A 25637-nucleotide genomic window follows, 5' to 3' on the forward strand; every position below is an offset into this window, starting at 1 on the left:
GTTTGACATCCTATTTTCCCCTACCTTTTGATACACTATTTTCTTAATTAAGAAATGATAACAATTATAGAGTTAGATACTGCAAAGCCACTTAATTATTCTGGCTTTCTGATTGCTTGTATTTACATAAATAATCCCAAACTGTTTATTCAAAAAGTATCTTTGAATGTACAAACAATCAGAAAGCGAGACGTGGTCCGCTGGTGCGTAGTGGGCAGCACGGACCCTGTCTCGAGTAAAGGTTATCAAGGAAGTGATGAAATCTGCCGTAACAAACACTGGAAATACCCTGGTGCTTTTCTCTTCTCTTTGCCGCTTGTTGTAGGTATTTTACCTCCTTAAGTGGGATTTCCACTTTCCGTGGAGTATTTTAAGTCCGATACTATGAATTTTTGGAAACTCTCAGCTGCCGTTATTTCATGGAGATTTGCACCTTTCCTGACAAGAGGGCACTAAGACCGTTACCCCGGGAGATGTGTGGCCTTCCAGCTCTGCAACAGACTTTCTAATTTTTTATGAACTATTTTATAGAAGCTGGTCAGATGGAGAATGCACGGTTTGGGCTGCTTCACAGCACAAGAAAACATCTGTGGAGCGGTACCTCTGAGGTATTGACTTAAATTGTTGGGGGTTTTTTGGAAAAAAATCATTCACTGGTAGGTGCAAAAGACACTTAAAGTATGTGCTTCTGTGCTGCATCTTGTAGCTCCAACGTCGGCTGCAGAGCTCGGAGAGGCCGTTTTGATAAGACTGCTCCTTTTTACTTCAGTGAGAGAGGGTTAACGTTTTGGTTTGTAATGGGATGTATACGCTCGGCCAGCCAGTCTCAGGAGTAGCTACATTAAATTGTTTAGACCTAAAATCCTTAGTCGTATATATTTTAAACCTAAATATTACAAAGTAGAGGTATTTATCTCTGGTAAATAATTACTCTGTGAAGTCTCTCTCATGTGGCACATCTAAATTATCAGTATTTCCTTCACTTACATACAAGCAAAAATAATATTTTTCTTATTTCATGTTTTCTAGTTTTTTGCTTTGCAGTTGTAGCTAATGAGAAGCAAGATGTTCAAGGAAGGCTGTTTAGGGGACGGGGTAGTCTTCTGCGTGCCTGGGAGTTTTTTTTTACAATGTGTGTTTTGTATGGTTTGTAAATCTTTGGATTCTGTTAGAGGAGTCTTGAGCAGCAGCAAGCTGTAACACTACATACTGAAATAAACATAAAGTCTCGATGATGCCGTAATTAATTTGTGAAGTTACCTAGTATTGGGGGGAGAGGGAAGAAGAGGGAGAATCAGTTGTCATCTCTGCAAAATGCTGTTAAACCAGACGGCTTCACTTTAAGTTGAGTAATTGGGAGAGAAGAAGCTGTTGATGATGTACCGCCCAGAAGAATTGTATAGCTAGGGAAAATAGGGATAAATGGGGAAGCTTAATTTGTTTGAGCAATTTACTTGAGCAATTTTGCTGTTTGGTTGAAGTTGTACGTTCCAGCATATGCCCGTTTCTTTATTCTCTATCTCAACCAACCTTGGGGTGCCCCATTAGCACATTAAACATAGCGCGTGGCAAGACAGCTGGAAAGTTGCTATTCTTGCAAGACAGCCTGCAAACTGTGCCTTGTGAGTGCGTTACAGATCCTCCGCCATTAGCAGGGAAAAGTGGTGTCAGCCGTGGAGCGAGGAAGCTGACAGGGGTTTGGCTGTGTTTGAGGGAAGGGGAGGTGGAGGTGATTTAGCTCCGTTTGCTGGAACGGTGGTGGCCAGAGGTTGCTGTTGCCTTGAGGAGCTTTGGCTCAGCAAGGTTTGCTCCTTCTGGCTTGTCCCACGGCTTCTACTGCAGAGCACGGGTGCTGTCATGAAGGAGCTCCCTCCAGACGGTCTCTGTAGTCCCAGTTGGTTCTTTAAAAGCGGTGACTGTCACGTACCTCAGGTGTTGCGGGAAGCCAGTCTAAATCTAAGCAGAGCCGTTGCTCTCCTCTGCTCATTCCTTTCTGGTTTTCTGTATGAAGGTGCAATACAGTAACATCAATTTGCCCCTCTTTAAAATCCTTTCATTCACAGATTATTTTGGCCCTTTTGCAAAGGCGGCTGGTGTCCTCCTCTGCACGCGGCGGAGGGTAAACGGAGACAGAGAGGGAAGTGATTTTCCCAAGGTGTAGCAAAGCAGCGACAGAAGCAGGAACGGAGCCCATCTCTGCGGGATCCCAGCGCTGCCAGCTGCCCCGGGCGGCTTCACTGGTGGTTCTCACAATGTTTTATACGTGTTACTTGGCCCAGCCTGGCCAAGTTAAAAAAAAGGAAGTACAGGCGGGTTCAGTGTTTTCTTTGGCGTTAAAACAAATCTGGGACCATGTGAAGTCTGAAAATCACATCTCCCTGCATTCTTGTGTTGCAATTGTGAAGGCATTTTCCTTTCTTTCCTTTCCTTGACTACTTTCGTTTTCTGTTTCTCTTGTTTTGTTTTATTTTTAGTCACCCTCAAAGCATTGGAACAATAATAGCTGGACTGAGTTAGAAATACCCCACCAAATTTCTGCATATTGTCATTGCAGCTTAAACAAGACTGACCAGTGATTGTTGTTCACTTGTTTCTTTTGACCCCGGCTATCGCTTGCCTGCGTCATAAAATCTGTTATGCACAAAAGTGCATAAAATGAAGATAAAGTACCTCCTTCAAGTCTGACAAAAACCATTCCTTTGCAGAATGGTAGCTGCAGTGAAAGTAAATAAATGAATGGACAGCAATCACAGCCTAGTTGATGAAACTGTTCAATTAAAGCACAGGCATTTACATGGTGTAATTTCCCTAAATTGCCAATGAGCCCCTTTAGACACAACCAGTGTTCAAATTGATTTCAGCATTGATTTTGGCTGAAGCTGATAAATTTCTGCTTGTTAGTTAAAGTAATTTTGCAGAAGACTTTGTACTGCAGTATTGAAGTGTTCATTTAGCTGATGGTTAAAAGAGGAGTTATTTACAGAGGGTTCTGCTGTTGTTCTGAGATGGGACAATTCCCCGGTCATCTTTTTACTTTTAATTTTTAAGCTTCAGTATACAATCAATAGGTTATTGAAACTGATTAAAATGTATCCAGCCAGCTGCCTATGGCTGTTTAATTAGAAACTGGATGATTCTTAAATTAAAGTTGTTTTGTTCGTATTGTATGCCCATGGCTTGGGAGATTAAGCAAACAGTAATCCTGAACATTGGAGTTTGTTCTTACCAAGGAGTGAGGTGGTATGGGAGCGAAACGCAGCTCGCCCCGACGTGGGCGATATCATCTGTTTCCTGGTTACAAATAACACTCCGCGTAGTAGAGAATTGGTGGGATTTGCCACAGCCAAGCCATGCCAAGCTTATAGGCACTGACTCTTCCCTAACGCAGAATACTTTTTTAAATAAGGCTTTTGCTCGTAGAGTTGTATGTGAGATGATAAGGGACAGACGAACACGTATTTACATAGGAATCTTTTTTTTGCCATTATGCTGCCAGTGTTGTGTTTCAGCCTCTCTCCTTAATCTCTGTTTGATGTCTCTCTGAAGAACAGTGGGTGTCACAACACCAGCGAGGTTGATGTTGATTTTTTTCCAGTTCTTTTCACCCTGGATTCTTTGAAAATGCTTATTCAAAATGGTAAAAATTAGCTGCTGAGATATCCGCTGCTCATCGTAAGGATTAGCCAGCCATACCCAGCTCCAGCGTATAGCCGCCTTTCCCGTCCATCACCACAGCTGTTTGAATGATGATGGCAAGGAGCGGTACAAGAGGAGCAATGCAAAAATTAATTGTTTCTAGCATGTTGCTCGTCACGGTGGTATCTCAGTGCAATCCAGTAGCGATGGAGCAGTATGACTAACCTCACGGGGTTTATGCTCTCAACCTGCTCCTGGGGAAGGGCAAGCTTTCTACTTGAAACTGAACCGTGATTAGGAGAAAACTCTTCCAGGTATTGCAGCAGTGAATACCTAGAGAACTTCTGCTTCTTGGCACAGTTCTCTTTTCTACTACTGAATTTCTGAACAGCTCTGGTTTTCCTGAATGGTTGTTACGCTGTGAGTGTCCTGAACATCTCTCTTGTGAACAAATGGTTTGATAACGCAGAAAATCCAGCTTTAGTTCTCCTTATGGAGAGATGTAAGCATCTAAACTGCCATCACTGGAGGATGTGACGTGCTTTTGGGCTCACTCTGTTGCTTCACATTTCTTCCAAAAATTGTGATGGGTTCCCTTTGTACTGGCAGGCTTTACGCTGTGTCAGATAACGCCTGTCCGTGTCAGTCTAAGCGTATGACTGCTCTGCTGTCTTTTGTCCTTTGAGCCAGTTTAAAGCCAGCAGCTGAAATATGTTACTGTGTCTGCATCTGATCTGGGCTGGTCCTGTGGTCGTGCGTGACCTAGTACTGGTGGTGGTGGCACCACGGTCTCCTCAAGCGGTGTCACGGCTAAGCCGTCTCCGTCTTTAGTCCTTTCTGTCTGTACAGGTTCTCTCTAAGGAACGGGCACTGAATTGCAACGGGATGGGTCCGAGGAGAAAGACTTGTAATCCAGTTTTCAAAGGATGACCCTGAATGTTTGGCTGTAGTGGAGAAGGAAGACTGATGTAAGTGGTAACAGATGGAAATAGTAGTAGGTTACAGCATAAAAGAGGTGAGGGATTCATTCTGCCGTGCTTAGGCTTGGATGCCAAAACTGCCTCTTTCCCACAGAGATGGGTTAAGTGAGACATTTTGCGACTCGTCATTTTCTTTATGCAGCTTCTAGTGCCAATTTTGCTCTTTTGAAAAGTTTAAAATTTAGATACAAGTATTTTTTGTTTGTTTTGTAGTTTAACAACAAATCATTTTGCAATCAGTACTCAAGCATGTGTAATGGGATTTTAGATAGAGGGGAGGTTGGTGGAGATTGCTGTTTGAACTAGCACAGTCCCCATAAAAGCTCCTTTTTACAACTGCTGTGCACTTTGGATTTCCTGTTTTAACAGCCAGAGAGTCAGGCTAATGTGTTTGTCTATTGCAGAAGGCAACAACTGTCAAAGTGTTTATTTCCTAGAAACAATTTGAATCTGTTTCTTTAGATGGCCATCTGAGTACGTGACAATTCTATCATTAGACTGCCAGAGTCTCTCCAGGAGCGCACCAGACAGTGGCAGTACTAGGAAAAAAGAGGGGGGGAAAAAAAAAAAAAGAAAAAATTAACAGTAAACCAAATCTGTGGGTGATTTGCTGCATATAGTTTGCAGCTGGTGACTGGCATGTGGTTCTGCGATGCATAACACTTAGAGAATTGTATTCATCTTGCGCGACACTGACACAGCCATTTTGCTCTAGGTTATTTCTCATAGAGCAGGAAAATGTTCAGTTTGACTTCTTTTGGTGCCCTTACATCTGAAGGTGCTGCTCGCTACAACCGTAGCTTTTCGTGTTAACTTTTTAACTCAAATAAGAAGCCTAGGGTTTCCATGCGTATGTTCATTTCTGTTAGAAAACGCTCTGCCTCGGCCCCAGAGACCTTTCGTGTGCGTTATTGTGTACGTCGAGTGAGGAGGATGTCTGGAGCACCTCCTCCAGTTATCAGTGCAGTGCTGCAGGTACAGGTATGGGAAACGGGACAGTATTTGTGATTCTTGTGGAGTGACGGGATGTCTTGATGTCTTTAACAAATGTGTGTAATGAATACATACCAAGGTATGAAGCAGAAGGAAATGTATTGGGGAGAGAGAACCTGAAATCTTTCATTTTATTTTTACTTGGTGGCCCCAGGTTGCCACTTTGGGAAGTTCGTATTGGACATTAGGGGAAACCTCTTTGCGAGTAAGATGGTGCAGCGCTCTAACAGGGCATGGGAGTGGCAGGGGCATCTCCATCCTTGGGGCTTTTAGTCAAGAGCTGGGCAAAGCCATGGCTGAACTCCTTCGCTGCTACAGTCCCACTTCAAGAGGGAGGTTGGATTAGATGGTCTGCAGAGGCCCCTTTCAGCCACCCTTTTGTCTAAGGTTTAGCAGAGTGACGCACCAAGACCTTGTGTGAGCCAGTAAAGCTCCAGCAGATCCGAGCTTGTGGCACTAGCCGTAAGTTTCTGTGGTACCTGGAGCAGAGGGGAGCATTGCATCCCTGCGTCCTGCAGTCACGTCGCTAATGGAACGCTACTGTCAGTATATCATTTTGTCATATTTGCTGATGCTAGTTATATTTCTAGGAAGGGAAGGGGCTGACTCATTGGCATAGCAGACAGGTCATGGCTTTCCCTTGAATCATTTGGTCTTGCCAAGGAATATCTTATTGATTAGAAATTGTTTCCACGGCTATTGGGGGCAAAAATAGAAAAATATATCCTGGTGACCAGAGTGAACAGATGGGAAGCAGGATCTTCTGCGTGGTAGGCTGCTGCAGGCTTCTGCAGCGCTTTTTGCATCAGCGTGAAGGAGCATGGTATAATAATTTTAATGAAGTTTTGCTTCTAGGAAGAGGCTGCATTTATTTTGAGTTTTCAGGTACTAGTAAACTTAGTTTGTAGCGCAAGTTATTGTAGGTGTTTGGAAAAGCCGTTTGAGAAAGCTCAGGGATCTTTGCATGCGAAGTCCGTGTTTCTGACGTGACCGTCCTTAAGTCACTTGTATGCGGGCAAATGCTTTACAACTAAAAATGAGGAAACAAATTGAAAATTGCTGTTTCTCTTGAGTGCTGGAATGTTGAAACCTGAAGTTAATTCTTTGTTTGCCCTGGAAGAAATTATACCGCAATGACAGCAAGTAATGCAGCTCCCCATGGTGCTCTTAGGTAAAACTTCTCACAGGGAGAATATAAAATTGTGAGACTGAGCAAGTTGAAAGAGGCAGAAATTTTTTTTTGACTCTTAAGCTATTTATTAAGAAGCTTGTGCATGTTCTGCTTGGTTGGTTTTGTTTGTTTTACTGTTGAACTAAGTGAGTAGAAACTCACTATATTCAGTGTCTGAATTTTTTAGCATTAAATATTAGGATGGGATATGGTTTATTCCATAAAGAGGATTGAGCAAAAATATCTACATTTCTCCTCTCGTTTTCATTGCAGTAGACCTCAGGAAGAACAAAGCAGGCAAGGTGAAATTCAGTTACCTTTTTCTTCCTTTTCTTTTTAAAACAGCAGCCAGCTGCTTCTGACACTTTCGTTTTTTAATTTGCTTTCCTGTAGAAACACATCTTGTATGTGGGGGGGGGAGATGCCGAGGAGTTGGCAGTTCCCCCAAAGCCCTATTCTAGTTTTCCATGATATTGATTTTTATTTTCTGGAACACAAGGGGATGCACACGCCGTACTCGGTAGTCCATCAGAAGTTTTTTCCGGCTTAGCTGGAGGGCTTTGTTCAAGCAGAGTGCGCGCTTGCTCACTCCGTCTTTCTTATTCCCCGGAATAACCCAGCTTTTGCCACGGAGCTGGGCAAGCTGCCTTTGCGGCGCTCCCTGAGGGGCACTCTCGATTTTTCTGAGGAGAGGAGGCAAAATTATGCTAAAGCGCTTGGCTCCCTTCAGGGCTTTAAATGTCTAGGGATATGGTTAATAGTCAAGGTTAATAAAATATTTGACACAACTGTGCCAGTCTTGCTTAGAAGCTGTTCATTGTAATGGATGTAGGGGGCTCAGAGTAACGAACTCCAGTGGGAATGTGAAGGAAGAGATTTAAATTTGTTTTCCCCGGTGGGAATGTTTCAAAATACGCGGTGGTTGAAGTCTGCCTGTCCTTTTCTTATACAACACGGGGCAGCTTTAAGCCAACCTCTCCTCATCACGTGCTGTGCGTGTTCCCTGGGAGAACTTCCCAAAAGGAGATGGCAGCTGCATCCCCCATCTCGCGTTAGCTCAGTGTGCCGGGGCGGGGGGAAAAGGCCCTCTAAAACTCACCTTCTCCCTATCCAGCTTCCAGCTTTCTTGCTCTGTTTTTTCCCTTTTCTTGGAGCTCATCCAGTGTTTTGTACCACGCTGCCTTTGTAGCTGGAATATATTTTTTTCTGAGGAGATCTGAAAGTTAATACTTCCTTTTCTCCATCCTCCCTGAAGATTTCTTCCCCCTTTTGTGAAATCTATATGAATTTTTTTCATTTATCAGTCTGAGTTATTAAAACTTAGTTCTAATTCAGCAACAATCTCTTCGCTTGGTCCCTGCACCAGGCACTGCTAATGTTAAGGGCCGCGCTTCTTTCTACGTTCTGTTCATCAGCGGTCTCCTCATCTGGCGATTGTTAAATTGGTTACTCAGTGGAGCGCAGAGTTGGTCCCCTATCTGTGTTGGACATAGGAACTAAAATATACTTTTGAGCATCAAGAAAGAACAGTTTGCTTGCATGAAGAATTTTCTTGTATCCCATATGTATTCTGAGACTAAGATACAATTTTCAACCACTGGCCTTTACTCTTCACTTTGAAGATGTCAGCGGAGATCAGCTTAAGATCTCTACAACTTTGTGTACTATCTTGTCTTCTCGCAGACACACAGCAACTATGTTCGGTCAGGCTTTGGTGAATTTGAAAAGAATGCATCATCTTGTAAGATTGGTGTCCCAAAATGGATTTCTGAACTCTGCGCTTTTTTTTTTAATAACTTTAATCATTATCCTCAGACATGAAATGCTGTGGCTACTATAGCTAACAACTGTCTATTTTAAAATAAAATTAAAAATTAGTTGGGTGCCGCATGCTAGAATTACAGTTCCTTTATGTGCAGAAATTGGGCACCAAATGAAATATCTGATTGCTGTTGTGTTTATTTTTTTCTACTATTCTAATAAATACTGTTTCAGTATTTTTCAATATGTACCTAAAAAGTATTTTTAGTAGTGGAAAAAGTTGTTATTAATGTCATAGCATTTCCATTAGTTTGTCCATAAAATAATAATAATACATCAAGCTTGTGGTAGATGCAGTTCTCCAACTAACCTGGGTGGGATCTAGATCAGGCCCTGCATAAGAATGTATTCTTAATTTGTCCTGATATGTGTTAGGAATTTCCTTTCCAGAGAGGAAGAAGAGCAGTCCGTGCCATGGCATTTGTCCTATAAATTCCCAGTTTAACTAAGAGGCCGAGAGGGAAGGGGGAATGCACGTCGGAACCAGCTTCCTGCAGTTGGCCGACTGCAACAGAACTTAAATACTAGCTTTTATATTTTTAACAGTTGATGCTGGCATCAAGTGTTCAACATGACTTTTTAAACTTCTCATTGCAGTGGTTGGCTCTCTGTGTCCCTTCGATTTCTCCCTAACAGTAAATGATTTACAGCCGCCTCTTCTCAATTATGCGTTAGAGCTTTTGCAACGGGTCAAAAATCAAACCAAAACCAAACCCCCGCAAAAAAGAGCAGAAAAAATGAACTTGTTTTCCCAGAGCTGGTTTCTGCAAGGAATGAAATTTTGAAAAACGTCAAAGCAGCGTTTTCCTTGAATATTTTGCATTTCAGTGCATTTAATTTCTGCTCTTTACATTTGTCTTTAAGTACTTCAGCAGCTATTTAGCAACTGTTTTCACTCGTCTTTAACATCCACTTGTCTTTACTGTTAGGCACCGCTCAGTGCGGTTTCCTAGCAAGAAGAGTTGTTGTTGTTGTTGTTGTTGTAGCTGTTTATTAGGCGACATCATTTGCCAACCATCCTGGAAGATTTTTAAGTGTGTGTTCACTGAAATGTGGCGCGTTGCTGAGGAACCTTTTGCATTTTTGCTACTTTGCCTCATTTAATGATCTGGTTCTACGATGATGTTTACTTACTTTTGGAGGTGACACTGAAATCTGTGAGAGTTGACCTTGAGATGAGACTTCACATTACTCACAGAGTATGAATATTAGTTTCATCTCCTCGTAGACACCCGTAGACTTACTGAGGGGTGCAGTACGCACAAAAAGTGTGTTTTTTCTTCATGCTGTGCACGTTACTCTGTGGGGTTTTTTTAGTGCATCCTTCTGAAGCTACATAAAGGTACTAAATCTTCAGGCTTTAGCTGTGCTGACTGTAACCAAAATGATCAATTCCAACTTACAGTTCTACATAATATCTAACAAAAACGTTTTCCCTACACACTCATTGGAACGGGTAATTACTGTAGCAACTACAGACTAATTTGAAGTGTTAGCTGTTAATTAAAGCACTACGGAGGTGTACGGTTGTCTTTTGGTGTAACCAAAGCTCCTATTCAAACTTCATTAATCACTTTACAGTTATTGTGTTGGGGAAGGTCAGGACAATGGAGATGCCGGATCAGCCTGGAGTAAACAAATTCCGTTCCTCCCCGGTAGCACGGCATTTGCAGAGCCACTGGACACGCTCTACCCATGGGCATGGTATCTCCTTTGTGATCCAGTTCTCAGCGATAATTAAATGTTAAATTGGTACTGTCAGTGCTCTGTAAACCAAACCAGGTATCTGCCCTCTGCTGGAAATTTAACCCAAACTTCCACGGATGAATTAGCGTGCATCATAATTAAATAATCAAGTCTTCCCTTTTAATTCACTTGGAAACAGGAGATCTCTCTTATGGAAAAAAGATCAGCTTTCTTGACAAGCTAATTAAGTTGCCAAACTGTCCGGCACAGTACATATTAAGCTAACAGACGTTAAGCATGCTATCTCAACCTGTTCATTTTCTTATCATTTCTGCTCATCTTAAGTCCATAATGTTTTGCCACTGTTGATTCATCCATAGTTACAGCAGAGCTCGTTTCCTCCCCTGGATTCATTGATTGTGCGTTCAGCCACCGGTCTGCCACAGCTTCGGCTGACGGTTTGGCTTTTTGCGTGTTGTCCTGATATTAAGTAACACTGATTTTTAGTGTGCCTTTTTAAACCGTGTTTCATCCTAAAAGCTCGTGCCACTCGGTTACGTAAATGTTTTTCCATGAGTTATTAAATTAAGGTGAAGTTTTTAGAAACTTCCAAGCTATTAGCAGAAATTATAGAAGCACTCAGTTATAAATAAGATTAAACAACGGTCTCGCCTTGTACTATGTATGATTTTGCGTGCAAAAAAAAAACCCTATTAAAGCCTTTCTTCTTCAGTAATAATTGCTAGAGGTATATAGTGGTAAAATATTATAATTCTTTAAAGTTAGTGCCACATATACGACATTACTGTGCATAGTATCATAAATCAGTATGAGACAATAAAACTAGTGAAGAGGAAAACCTTTAATGGTTTTGTTTTTATGCAAAATTACATTGGATTTTTAGTAGACACTTTTTTTCGCCTACCTTTTTATTTTCTTACGAGGTCGTGGTTAGGCATACACGAGCCATTGTTAAATAGCCAATTGTAAATATTTGTCTTCAGAAATTAAGACAAACTGCTCTTGAAATACTGTGGAAAATTATTTTGGGTACACGTGAGCATTAACAATAATGCTTTCTAACATTATATGCACGCACACACCCTAATATTAAATACAAATGCAGAAAGTTCATTCCACTAACATTTTCCGGGGGTCCTTAGGTTACGGTAAAGAATTAGCGTTACCTGGTTTACTTCACTTTAATTGATATAGCTGTGTATCGCTGCCTTACCACTGAAAATACCCTTAGAATGGGCGAACTTGTGTGATAAACCTTGTTTTACATGAAGATTGTGAACAATAAATATGCTGTAATTGTATTGCGTTAAAAGAAAATGTGAAAGCGGATAAATTCATATCATACACTGTACGGGAGTCTTCAGTGTGTAGGTTTTATACAAAACATGCAGATGTTAAAACCTGCTAAATGGTTTCATTGTAAGTATATTCTTTTGATCGATGGTTTTCATCAGTCTCTTTAAAAATGCTGTATAAAATTGGTTTAACGTAGAACGTATTAGCTCCAAGTCATTTTTCTGTGAAATTAGTGTATACATGTTGCACATATGTATAGAGGTAATTTTATGTGATCTCAAGTTATTTAATTTTTTCCCTCATGCAGGGCATATCATGTCCCTAGTGGAAAAATACTAGCAGTAAAGGTAAGATATTACAGTAATTTTCTTTCTCTCTTTCTTTCTCCCTGTTCTTTCTTGACCTTGGTTTCCTTCCCCTCCCTCTGATTGTTAGATCTCAATTTATTTTGTAGCGTTAAAGTCCACAGTGTTTATGCAGGAAAAACCACAGTCCATAAATCTAGTAATTCCAAACGAGCACCGAGTTCCCAGAATCCAGGTTTCGCCCCCCGGGAATTGCTTGGCACCGTGTGTAGGTGCCACCATGTCTTCCCAGGGGGTTACAGGGACGTGTCCCAGTGCCGTTGTGGTTTGTGCCTCTCCAGCGACTGGCAGAGATGCCGCTTCCCCGTCCTGGACCCCGGCGTCGCAGGAGCAGGGGCGGAAAGGGCGCAGGGTGTCCGTCTGTGCCTTTCTCTGCCGATGCCAGGCTGTCCCCAAGGGCAAATTCTTGAGTGGCCTCTGCAACCTCATTTTTAAATAAAGAGAATTTCCCTGTTTACTTTGGGATAATATTCTGTTTTCCTAGGAGATCTTGTGGTTTTACCAGGTTTGTTTATTTTAATGTCCCTTTCCCCCTGATTGTTTTTTTTTGGTTTTTTTTTTTTTTTATCCAAGGGATTTGGCTTTTTTTTTTCCCCTTGTTAGCGTTCTTTGCAGTGACGCTGTGTCCTGCAGTGTGCTCAGGTCAGTGCCAGTCTTACCTGAACTTCGGTTAAGACTGTGGCAAACTAATAGTGCAACTCTGACAACAGTAAGCCAACTCTCGTACGTAATTTGTTAAATTAAATTTTAAAATAAATTATTAATACAGTTAATCTATACAAAAATTTTGAAATACGCCCCTTTTTAATATAGCAAACTTTTTTTTTAAAATTTGGGGATTTTGTTAAACTCAAAGCAGTAGAGACTTTTGCAAAACATTAATTATTGCATTCATACAATTTCAATTAATAGTTTGCAATCTAAAAAAATGTTATATTTTAAATATGTGATTTATGGAATAATTACTTAGAAGACTCTAAAATGGACTTTTTGTCTCCTTTCTTTCTTTAATCATTAAATACTGGTGAAGTTGAGTTAAACTGAAAGAATGTGAGGGTGGGAGAGGAGGGCACGAGGAGTGATGGGAGCTGGTTGCTGCAAGCAGAATTGCTGTTAAATGGAATTTAAAGATGTAAGATTACACTGAGGCTTCAAATGAAGCATTTATAATTACCAGGCAATATTTTCATATATGGGAACCTTTCAGATTTGTGCTCAGATCGTCTTGTGGTTCCAGTAGATACAATTTACTGAAAGGAGATTCTGCCCGTGTTTCAGCTTTCCTGGGGATCACATAAATCCCTTCACCCCACTAGGGGAAAATCTTCTGACTTTCCAAGGAATTGAAGAAAAGCAAATGCTTACTGCTGGATTGGCAATGATTCTCTCTATGTGGAAAACATGGAAATTGAAATAACATCCAAATAACTAATTATGTGTAATACAAACATCACTTGAAAAAGTTTTTGAAATAAGTCATTTTGAAAAAGTCTTTTCAAGTGGTATCTGTCATTCCTAAAGCTGTCATGAGCAGTTAGACAGGAATTCTCTGAGTTGTAACAGGCACAAAAGTACAGGAAGTTAAATATTAAAATATTACTAATTACAGCTTTCAATGTGAAAGTGAACAAGCTCTTCCCTTAAATGCTGGGGTTGTGTAAGGATGCTGCTTTTCCCTGGTACCTACTACGCTACTGCCTCAAATGATCTTTTTCAAGCTCTACAGAGAGCGTCTCCTGCGCCGGTTGTGCGCGGCGCTGGCACGGCTGCCGTGGGGCCGGGGGTGCCCTCGGAACCTGCCTGGAGAGGAGGTGGAGCAAGAGAAAAATCCCACAGGCAGGAGGGGAAATGAGTTCACCCTTTGCAAGGTTAATTGAAATCACCTCCCTGTGGCAAGAAGCCTTTTCCCCCCAGCAACTTCACCTCCTTGTTTCCCTTAGAGTCCGCGGGTTCGGTTAGTCCTCGTGGAAAATTAGCATCCTGAAGATTTGGGAAACCGCGTTCTCTTGTAGATGCTACTCGTGGTGGTCCTGTCACTCTCCATTACGGTTGGTTGGTTTTTTAGTGTGATTTCAGAAGAAATATTACATCAACACGTGTGTGTTATCGTAGTTCAAAATAACGTGCTCACAAGCTGGAGGTCAGGAAACTTGGAATGATCGTGATCGTGCCGGCTTGCGCTATTAAGAAAATTACTTAACACGCCTATGGCTCAGCATAGCCAGCAATAAAAAGCAGACGGTAATGCCGGCGTTTTGACAGGATCGTCACGCGGATCAAGTGTTTTGACAGCGGGTTACCACGCTAATAGGAACATCACTGGGTGGATCCCTGAAAGCGGAGTTCTGCGGTTTTGGGGGCTTTTTTTTCCTGATAATATACAGATTTGATAGGACAAGATAACATTCCGAAAACCTGTTGATTAAAATGCTTTCAGCTAGTCCGTAATCTTGCAAATATATTGAACAGGAAAACAAACCAATGCTAATACCTATGTTATAGACCAAAGCTACGTCATTGCATATTTTATGTAACCTTTACAGCATGCAGAGGGTTTAATAGATTTTTTTTTTCAAAGGTAACTTTTTTCTAATTAGAGGGAAAAATCCGAATGAAAAATTTGAGCGTGCGCTGGCTGATTGCCATTCTTCAGCTGCTTTTAGTTTCTGCTGCTCTTAAGCTAGCATTTAAATGGACCATTTGATTAATCATTTGTATACTGACTATAATACTCCCAAATTTCCTTTGAGTTGTACATACTGTAAAAGACAATTATGTCGCCACGGATTAAATAAGTGAATTAAAACAGAATAGCAGCTTAATTTGACCTGTGATTTTGCTCTCGTTCCCTTTAGTGGAACGTATGCCACTCCAGCAAATAGATGAAGTCATCCATGACAGCTTGTGATGAATTGCCGTATTTATACTGTATATTTTAATAGCCTCACACTAATTTAAATTGAGCACAGAGTAAATTATAATTCAGTCACTTGACTGCTTGTATTTAACTTGACAACTCATCCTTATTTGTCCTGGAGGTGTAGTGCGGAGCAGAGGAAATATGCTCAGGTATTCCTCTTTTAACAATTAACCCTTTTCACTTGAAACGTTAGGTATGTTGAGTTCACGTGTGTTATAAGCTTGCTAAGCGATTCAAAGATTGCTATATTTTAGGCAGGAACTTGGTAAGGAAGCTGTGCAGGAGTGCTTGGAGCCCCTTGCTGAATCCCAGAGGCCCGCCATGCCATTTAAATTTTAAAAAATGGAATAAAAAATGCCCCTCTTGTCTAGGATCCTTCTCCAGCTCTACCTGTGAGGCGCCGTTTGCACTAGTTTTGAAATGGGGGCAGGCGCTGGAGCTGGGCAACCAGCCCCTTTTCCCCGGCCAGCCCAGGCTGCCCTTGGCCCCCTCTCTTCTGGTCGTCCCTGCGGCGCGATTCCCCCTTGGCGGGGTGGCAGGAGCAGCTGGGCACCTCCCCACCTCCTCTGCTCCTCCGGCTTCTCTTGTACCTTCTGTTGCAAACTTGATAAGAAACTCCACTCCCGCACGTGTTGAACACTGCGTGGTATTTTATGCCGGATGAATTGGGTTTTGCTTTTCTGCTCTCAATAATTCCAGTAAAATAACAGTGATTTTTTTTATTATTATTTTTTTTTTTTTACGACAAAGTTCTTTCCAAAGGTGCCATTTGTCTGATGTTCCATCTCATTTCCTTACCTGTGTTGTGGAACCTGTGGAGGTTCCTTACCTCCTTACCTTTCAAAAGGAAGGAACCTGTGTTCCTTACCACAGTTGTGGACGTTGCAGCCAAATCCTTGTTCACAGCTTTGTCCTTGGCAGCAATGGGTTTGAGGAGGGGATGGTGGGGGGGGTGGGTTTCTTGCTTTAATGCTGTTCCAGCCCATGCTTAACACGTTTGCCTCACATATTCCTAAAAGTTGTTTCACCCATACAAACTTCATTTTCTAAATACGCTTAGAAATTTTATACAAAAGGAGTATGACCATGGAGAGTACAAGAGCAGATTAAGGCAGTGCTGTATAGGTATTTGATTTTTATTTTTTTTTATTTCCCCTTTCTGCCCCCATTTCAATGCTGTAAATAACATAAGGTTCTTCCAACCTTGCCATCGGATGGGTGTCTCTCCGATGTTCTAAGGCACACAAGCCACAAGTGTTAAGATGGACGAAAACACTTCTGTACAATAGTTATCCGGAGAAAGTGAGATGGTGATCTCTCCTAATTTACTTTGTGGTGACGTACGCTTACCGTACGGGTGCGGTACGTTTCTGTACGTGCTCTACTCTGCAGTATCCTGAACGCTTGTAAAGAGGGTTGCTCTGCTTTTCCAGGTTATCCTCACTATTAGGATGCAGGGTCTGTATGTAATTATAGTTAATGCAAATCAGCCGGAGACCTTTCTTCATGCCGGGTCTTGGTTGATTGGATGTCGGTGATGTATCTGACGCTGATCGTGCTAACTAGTCATCGTTCAGGGCGCCGGAGCCTTCACAGTGACCGAGGCAGGGGAATTTCTCACTGTTGAGTAGAATTTACTGAGGTAAAATTTTAATTTTATACTGTTGACAAGATTAAATTCTCTTAATATTCAGTGGGTTAAACTGATGGTACTCCGGCAAATTATTTTAAGTTTTTCACGCTGGAAAAATGTAAGTGAATATTGTTGGCAAATGATTATTGATCTAGACAAGTGTGTTAAACGTTTCTTGGCAGCCCTGTATTACACTTACAATTCAGTTTACTGACAGCTTTTATAAATAACCCTAAAGCAAACTCTTGATAGAAACAGGTTACTGTTTTTTCTTTTAGACAGATTTTGATACTGTAAAATGCGTGTGTTTGGAAATGGTCTCTCTGTATTTTGTTTCGTCAGCAGTATGTGCAGCCTATAATATCTATTCTGCTAATTCTGCAAACTAACTAGATTTTGTTTCCCTTTAGCTTAAAGTATTAAACTGTGAAATATTGCGTGGTAGCACACTGAGCTTGGCGAAATGCATTTGGAGTCCATTTTGGTTTATGTAGTAGTACTTAGCAACTGAGCGTGCAAGTCTTCGAGTAATCATGGCAAAGAATTGTCTGTTCAAATTGATTTTCAGTGCTGGTTCTGTCGGAACCAGCGTCCGTATTAAGAGGGTCTGTCTTGAAAATCCGGAAAACCTATAAACTCCAGTCACTGCACCCCACCTTCACTGCAGCGCTCGGTACGTTAGTCCTGGTTGGCAGCCTGGCCCAAAATGCTGAACAACGAGGACATAGATGGAGGGAGCGGGAGAAAAGCGTGACAGTGAGCGGCTGAGCGCTCGGAGTCAGGTTTTTTGTGGTTGTTTTGAGGAATGCTTTGGTGACGCGTACCTAAGCGTCTGGACCATCTGCTCCCATCTGCATTTTTTCCTGTATATTTAACCGTTTTCCATGTTTCATGCAATGTTAGGAATTTACGTAAGAAAGGGCGTAAATATGAATGAAACTGTAAGAGTGGTGGTTAGAGACGCTCCTTTAGGGCGCCACTGAGACATCCAGAGATCCTTCCAATACTGCAGTACTTACTTAGCCCCGAGAGCGAACGTGGGCCGTTCAGCAAGGCCTGCCGGGGCCACGGCCCTCCAGGCTTTTTTGCAAGACGTGTCTGTAGCGAGGAGAACGGGCGCCGGGCAGAGGCGGAGGGGGCTGTGCCGAGCAGGACCTGGGGGGTGGTGGCACCTTGGGTGACTGAGCAGCAACTCGGAGTTGACCAACCTGCAGCTCTACCCGGCCTGCGCTTCACGTTACGTGTGGGGCTTGTCTTCAGCTTCGGACTCGTCTCCTCGTCAAGTCCTTAAACCACAAGCCTTGTGACATTTCCTGGATAAAATTGGCTGTTTAACTTAGTTAACTCGTAGCTGACTTTTAAAAGTAAATAAGTCTGTCCTTTCATTTCCGTTTTCTTCCTTTGCCCATCGCTCTGTTAAAATATTCTCACCACCTATTCCTCTCTTTCCTTTCCTCACTTAAGGATAACCAATACACTTTTTCGTTAATTTTGAATCGTTCACTTACTTTTTCTGTCAGTGCTAAACATACGTCCATTGTTTGTATTTTAGGTCATACCCTTAGATATAACACTGGAACTCCAGAAGCAGATAATGTCGGAGTTAGAAATTCTTTATAAGGTATATAAATTTTCTCATTTTGATTATTCTTCCTTATAATCTTCTTACAGCAAATTTTAAAACAGGCTTCTCTTTTTTTTTTTTCTTTTCTTTTTCCAGTGTGACTCATCGTATATCATAGGATTTTATGGTGCTTTTTTTGTAGAAAACAGAATTTCATTGTGTACAGAGTTCATGGATGGTGAGTTGCTTATCTAGTGTTGTGCTTTTAATTGCTAAGCATGTAAATGGGAGAATCACAACAAAGATGTGCTTTTCCAGAATGGAGCAAAATGCATAGTATGACTTGAAAATGTAAAGTATTAATAACTTTGCAGGTAGGTGTTTTTTTTTTTAAAAAAATGGGTTAGCATTGAGATGGTGTTATATTCTCCGTGGTACGCTGTGTTTTCCTGAGTGTAACTTCGCTTACTTTTATTGAAAATGTAAATAGAAGAGAAATAAATGCTAGCTTAATTTGTGGTTTGATATTTGAGTCTTCCATACAATCTGTCCTCGCTGACAAAACAGCTGTTCCTCACTTTTACTGTTTTGATAGCCAAAACAGATTTTCTTTTAAAGAAATCTATTAACCCAATGTCCTATGTGTTTTCAGTGGAAATCGTCTCTTAATTGCAAGAGAAGGAATTATTTTCTAACGCAGCTGTTTAGCAGTGCCGCGCTGAGTTTCTTTTTGGGTGTACTCCTGTTTCCCCCAATGCCAGTCTTCAGACCAACAGTGTCCCCTTCCCCACAGTCTGATGCCGCTGTCATTATGGACATGTATTAGTGCTTTGCTTGGAAATCTTGTACTGCGTAGCATTCTTGGAGAAAAGGCAGGAAAAGTGTACTGATTACGGCAATTTATAATCATTGCTGCCCTCTGTGTATCAACGTTGAGAGCGTGTCTCACGACAGATGCAGTCCCCTTGTGTCTCGTGCGCAAGAAGCCCCTTCGCAGCGTTCAACTTTTAACGTCATGTTGTTACAAGCAATAGTGTGTTACTCTCTCCAGGATTTCCTTATGAGCCAGCGTTTTATGCCCTACCCAGGTTTTTCACAGAGGTTGGGTTAAGCTGGATATAAAGAAGTAAGGCTCTCACAAATAATTTACTGTGGAGGGAGGGCTTTCTGGCAGGAAAAATTTCCAAAGCCAAAAGTGTACCGTTAAGCATCGTTGAGTAGCTTCTTTCTTTCTGATAGGGACCACGAATAAAGTCCTTTAGGGTTTTATGGTGCATTTTGTTTTCTCCCTGTTAAAATGGTCTGTTATTACTGTTATTTCTCTCTTTTTACACTTACTACCTCTGTCCCACTGATCTCTGTGCCCCATTTCCGAGTGTGAGTATTCTCTCAGATTTTCCATATTTGATGAAAGAGCCTTACATTTAGTCAGCAAAGCCCACGAGTGAAATCCTTTGCTGTTCTCATGCTGTGTGACTATAAGCCATTTCTCTGTTCTGTCCTTGCAATTGCACTCAGACTCACAAGCCTGTGCTAAGCAGGAGCCACATGCAGTAAGGAAGCATCTGCTCATGCCAAAACATGCATCTGCCTGGAGTATGTATGCTCTTGCTAATTCCAAATTTATTTTTTTTTTTTTAAATGATGGACATAAATGCTTGCAGTTCTGAATTCTTGTTTGAAAATATTTAAGCCTTTAGGGTACGCATCCTTCATGATGTTGCCCAACGATGGTGTTTACTGACCATGCACAAATTACTTGGAATTATACTGGAGATGACCTCTGGTCTGCCTCATGTTGTGCGCTCCTTCTGGCAGAAAGCAACAGCAATCATTTAAAGGAAGAACAAAATGCAAATAAAGGGACCTTGCCTTTTCCCCCCCCCCCTCCAGACCTTTAATTTTTATGTGTAGGGATGCAGGTAAAGACAATACAAAAATACTTTCTCATCCTGTAGATAAACAGCTTTAACCTTGGCAAATTTTTAACCCTTTTGACTGCCTTAGGCCAGTCTATAACACTTTCTAAATCCATATCCCGTGACTCTCTTTGCCCAGTTATATCCTGTACCATATTACAAAACATAGGTGTTTCCTTTTGAGATTACCGAGACAGAGGTGGATCTGCGTCTTTTGGGATACTCCTGGCTTAGGGGTGCACGTATAGTACCACCGTGGGTCTTTCCTGGCAGCTGCAAGCAGGAAAAAGCCAAATAACTCCAAGTCTGAAAATATCAAAATACCGAGGTGGAACTGACCTGGATCACCCTCCCACCTGCCAGCTGATCTTAAAGATCGACGGAGAAGTGAAATGAGGCTTTCTAATCTTTGCCCTTTTATATTGGTAATAAAGATTATGTTCTTGTAAAGAAAGATGGTGAAATGTACTGTTGCCTTTTACTTATGGTGTCACCTCTTTTCCTTGAAACTGCTGAGCACCCACTAAATTCCCCTTAAAAGCAGGGCGAGGTGCAGGTTATCAGACTGTACCTAGATGTCTACGCATAGATCTGGGAGCCAACATTATATATTTAGATTTGGAACTGTTGTCTGCTACAGAATTTTTTCTCCGTAGAAGAATGGCAGGTTTCCCCGATTGTTTGCAAAAAGATACTTTCCTTCATTTTTCAAACAGCACTACCTTTAGTGACGTCTCCAATAGCAAGACTTAGCAGTTTGCTGTATGAAAATAGGTCTTCTATTTGTCCAAAATTTAAGGATGAGTTATAAGCATTAGCAGGAACCACCGGCCGTATGATTGCCTTCTGTTTGGCTGTTGTAATGAGCAGTTGGTTTCTGTGATGCTTCATCCTCTTATTTCTATTAAATAGTATTTAACTTTTAAAACTGAGGTTCATTATAATCCACAGGCAATATGGACAATGTGAGTCGAAAGATTACACTTAATGAACAAAGAGTAGTTTCAATGACCTGGAATCAGAGCAACATCAGTGAAGACAAACGCCGTATTTCTGACAGTAGAGATCATGAGGAAAACAAGGGGGAAAAAACCAACAACTACCACAAAACCCCCATCAGTAGAATAAGTAGTGTAGCGTAAATAAGAGCTGTTGTACAGTTAAGGCTGAAGACTGGAATATAAGGACCTTGTGACTTCTTTGGATTGCAGCATTTCAGAATGAATGACTTTCTACTTTTAAAAAATGAACCATAAGGAATGTACAAGGTGTAGTTTTCTTAATTGCTGAGTATTGGCCTAACTTTTCCCAGTGGTGTCATCAGTAAAATCCACACGCTACGCTGAGAGCACAGTTAGATCAGTGCTGAGCGCTTCTGAGAGCCTTAAGCCTTGAATGAGACAACGCATTCTTGCAAGCTAATGGGAATTTGCTTATTCTTTATTTATTTTTTTTCTTCCATTACACTTGGATATTTTTAATTCTCAATTTTAAATTTCCGGTCTTGCTGAAGAATTTGTATTTCACCCCAGGGACATTTTGAAGGCTGGTTTGGTCATGAATCTGCTTTGCAGAAGACAAGGGAAAGAATCCTCCCCAGTCCCTTGGGAATGTCTGTAGGGCCATTAGAGGGACTTGGGTTTCTCGCTTTCCCCACGAATGCACGATGCTGGCTGGCGTGGTCTTGTCCTCAAACCAGGACGCTGGCTGCGCAGGATTATGCCAGACAATGACTTTTGTCCCATGCTGGAGTTTACTGGCAAAACTTACCTGCTTGCCCAGGAGCTCCTTGTCTTTCATTTTTAGCCATCGGTGTGGACACAGTCCACAATGCTCAACCAAACTTCCACTGGTTTGATCATGGGGAGGAAGCTGGCTTTAAGGATTGTATGGGATGCCATGTAATGTTAGCACCGGGTTTTGGGGACAAGGTTAGGAAACTTGAGATTTTGAAGTCTACTGTTGCTTTTTGGGATGACGCTGTTATTCCTGAGAAGTTACTCCAAGCCTGGTGGTTTTGAGTTCTCCGGTTTTGATGTTCTGTCCTGTGACTGGGAGGTTTTCTAAAAGGAGTTTTAGTATTAATGCTGCAAGCAGAAATAAGTAACGTGGGTGAGGAGAGACCTGAGTACTCTTTCATGTGTTTATTCAGAGTTTGGTAGGTTTTTAAGGTCAGTTATTTCTGACACGCTTATTGTTACATCATTGATGGTGTTTTTATTAATAACCAGGGCCTAGAAAACCCTTGTGACTTCAAATCTAGGGCAGTGTTTCATTTTGCATTACCTAAGCACGTTTTGTTTGTCCCTGCAGGGGGTTCTTTGGATGTTTATAGAAAAATTCCAGAACATGTCCTCGGAAGAATAGCAGTGGCTGTAAGTACTTTTTTTACTTTTTGTTTTCCAGTTTTTGATTGTGCGTGTAACACATCTCTGATTTGAGTGTGCACCTGGCCCTTTGGGACACTGAGTCATCTCCAGGACCCGTGTCCTCTGCGTGTCTGTGTAAAAGGGAGGGTCCTTCCTATCTCATGCTCTTCCTAACCATCCTGTGTGCGCAAGGACAGCGGGGTTAAGGAAGCCTTCCTTCTGAGTGACCAGCACAGGAGTTGCTGGAGGCTCACGAAGTGTGAATGGATGGGATAAACTGAATGAGATAAGAAAAAAAAAAAACAAAACTATGAATTTTCTGGAGAACTCTGTGGCCGTGTTTCTTTGTATCAGCCCTTGTAGGATAGAGCAGTCCACTTAATCGCCTTTATTTAGCCTTTAAGTCCTTCTGTGCTATATGGTTTCTTCCAAAAGTGATTCAGAAGCCCTGTCCTTGCCCTTATGGTGATCCCTTGGCTGCTGCTTCTGCTGATTCTCATGTGTAATTTCCGTTCTAATTGTCCTCGTTCTGTACAAAGTACCTCAATTAGATTTGCTTCCCAGGTTGAAAAAGTTAAGTCGGTTCCTGTTACCAAAATGCAATGGCAGAACACATTTGCGGTCGTCCCCTGTGGCAGATGTACTCCTTAAGGCAAATAAGGAGGAGGTTGTAGTTTTCACTTGGCACAAGCCAGGCCTGACAACGGCTGCCTGGGGACAGGCTGCGCTCTCACCCCTGTGCTGGGACCCTTCATGCGTGAGCGGGCACGGCTGAAGACCTAACAGTGATTTTAGGGGAGGTGTGATCTAGGAAGAGCTATCAGTCCCCGGTGTCGACTCAGTTTGGGAACAAGGAGCTGGCAGTGGGATCCTCAGAGCACCTGGTAGCCCATCATTGTGTCTCCGCAGCATTCAGTGACTGCGTTGCTAGAAATTCACCAGCTGTGATTGAAAACTCAGACTACAGAGCAACAACAACAACAAAAAAAAAAGTTGTGTACTTTGCCACAGCTGAACACAGGGTAAATGACCAATGCCTTAGTGGATCTCACAAGGGAGAGAGATGCTGCTAAACAATTGCTAAATATAAGGAATACTTTGATAACTTAAGCGGTTTAAAGCATAACAAAGTTATTCTATCATGTGCCATTTAATTAAGTGCTGGGTTTTCACATTCATTATACATCAAGCTGACAATTTAAATCCTTTAATCCAACACAGGCAGCTATTTAGTCTCTGTTCATTGTAATTCACAGCTCTACTTTCTCTTAATTTGTGTGGCCTGCCCAGGGTGATGAACATCCTTCTCTGATGCTGTTTCCTCTAAGTAGCTTCAAATCTGCTCATTATATAGCTTAGGCGTTTCTTATGGAATTTGAATGCTTTTCACCTTTAGTTCAGAGTAAAAACGTTTCATCTTTTCTTTCCTATGGAGCAATGAATGATAAGTTGCTCACAGTGTCCTCGTATTCCTGATGCTAAATAGCATGTGTATAGTGTAATAATACTGGGATGGACCTTCAAGCATTTCTTCAGATGCTTCTTCCTTCTCCTTTTCCTTATGTCGCTTCATATTGTGTATTTAATACATCCACACTAACTTACCGTATCGTTTCCTTACTTGTTTTTGTCTCTCCTCTCCCCCATCCTCCATAGCCCACTTGGCTTGGTATTCTGCAGGTGTTCTCTTCCAATTTTTCACTTATCCATAACGGTGGTCCTGCAGCCCCATCTTTTATGTCTTTATATACGTTTTTTTGTTCACCTGCAGGGTCATCTTTTTACAAATCTGTTAGTTAGTGAGCATGACTCCCTGACATGGACGGTGAGCTGATATTTAACTTTTCCTAGTTATTTTGTTTGCTGCTTTAGCAACCTGTACCATGCCCACTGCGGTGCAGGGGGTCAGAGAAGAGGTGAACAAAGGAGCCTTCAGAGAAGGAACTCGTCCCTTTCTCCTGCTTCTCCGTAACAGAAGGTGTGCGCTGAGGCTGAACCGGCACTGGCAGCTTCCTCTGCTCTGGTGCTGGTTTTTTGCTCAATTGGCATGGCAGACTTGTTGGAAGGAGGCAGTGAAAGCCTTTGTTTTCCCTATAATTTATCAGTGACAGCAGGAATGGCTCCTTTAAGTCTTCACAAATGGCTACCCTGCATCTTGGTGTCTGACATTTCAGTAGAGCCCAGCAGCCCGTTTTGTGGGTTGGGGCACCTTTTTTGCCAAGTGCTGCTGTACACAGACACCGTAATCCCCACCCCGAACAGCTTGTGAAGATTACCCAAAGCCTGGAGGATTTCTGTTCGTGTGCTGAGGAGAAGGAGGATGTCAAACAAAAGCTAGAGCTCGCATGCATGGATTTTGTGGACAAAATCTGAGCGTCCATGGTCTCTCTTTTTGTTCTTTTTCCAGTCTGTATGTTTTCTTTCTACCTTTCTTGCACCGTGTACACTTGAGTCATTTGTCTTTTATTCTCCTGAGATATGTACAATGCATTGGTCTATTGAAGCTGCTTAATAATATGTGTGACCTGCACATCTGTTAATTAGAATACCTTTTTGTTGTATTTGTAGAAGTTTTTAAGTGCAAGCATTTCCAGAGGAAAATGATGCAGGCAGGTAGAGACATTTAGCAGCATCCCAGCATTCCTCTCGCTCCGACTTGGTGATTTTCTTGCTTCCTTTCCTGTTTTACAAATTCAATCATCATGAAAAGCGGTGGGCTGACAACCCTTGAAAACAATTGTCCTACTCACAGCAATGAGCATGAAAGGCGCAGGAAATTCCAGCTGGTCTAGAACAAGTTCTGTGTCTGCTCAACACGGCATGGCAAAGGGAGCATGGTGTCCCTGCGCTTTACTTACTCAATTAAACTCCGAGTCGTACCCAGGGTCCTTTCCTTGCACTCTTTGATCTCCACAGGCTGGGGCTGAGCTACCTGAGAGAGGCATCTCTTTCCTGACAACCCTGACTTCTGTAGCCACAAGGATGGGACTATGTTGCTACTCATTTCCTTGAAATACCACTACAAATGCTTCTCAGATACCTGCAGTGCACTGCTTAATGGGCATGAATGGTCTTGCTCTCTTGTACGCTCCCCTCCCAATCACACTTTCTCATGATTTGGCAGGAACCAGAGGAGAGTTTTGTCTGCGGAGACAATCGGGCATTTTCTGATCATGGCAACTGCCACTGTATTTTTTTCTGATGTGAGCCCTTATCTGCTGAGAATTAAACTGGTTGCCACAGAGTCACGTAGAGTGTATGTA

General features: G+C 42.0%; 1 protein-coding gene across 3 annotated transcripts in view; it reads left to right on the plus strand.

The window, feature by feature from the left end:
- Positions 1–25637, plus strand: part of MAP2K5 (mitogen-activated protein kinase kinase 5) — a 141509-nt gene that overhangs the window by 34202 nt on the left and 81670 nt on the right. For all 3 annotated transcript variants that reach the window (XM_063346221.1, XM_063346222.1, XM_063346223.1), the window contains 4 exons: positions 11912–11951; positions 18075–18143; positions 18243–18324; positions 22319–22380. In XM_063346221.1, the coding sequence (XP_063202291.1) occupies positions 11912–11951; positions 18075–18143; positions 18243–18324; positions 22319–22380 (253 nt within the window). The remainder of the gene's footprint in view (positions 1–11911; positions 11952–18074; positions 18144–18242; positions 18325–22318; positions 22381–25637) is intronic.

Source organism: Chroicocephalus ridibundus, chromosome 9 (genome assembly GCF_963924245.1).
Source record: "Chroicocephalus ridibundus chromosome 9, bChrRid1.1, whole genome shotgun sequence".
Lineage (NCBI taxonomy): Eukaryota > Metazoa > Chordata > Aves > Charadriiformes > Laridae > Chroicocephalus > Chroicocephalus ridibundus.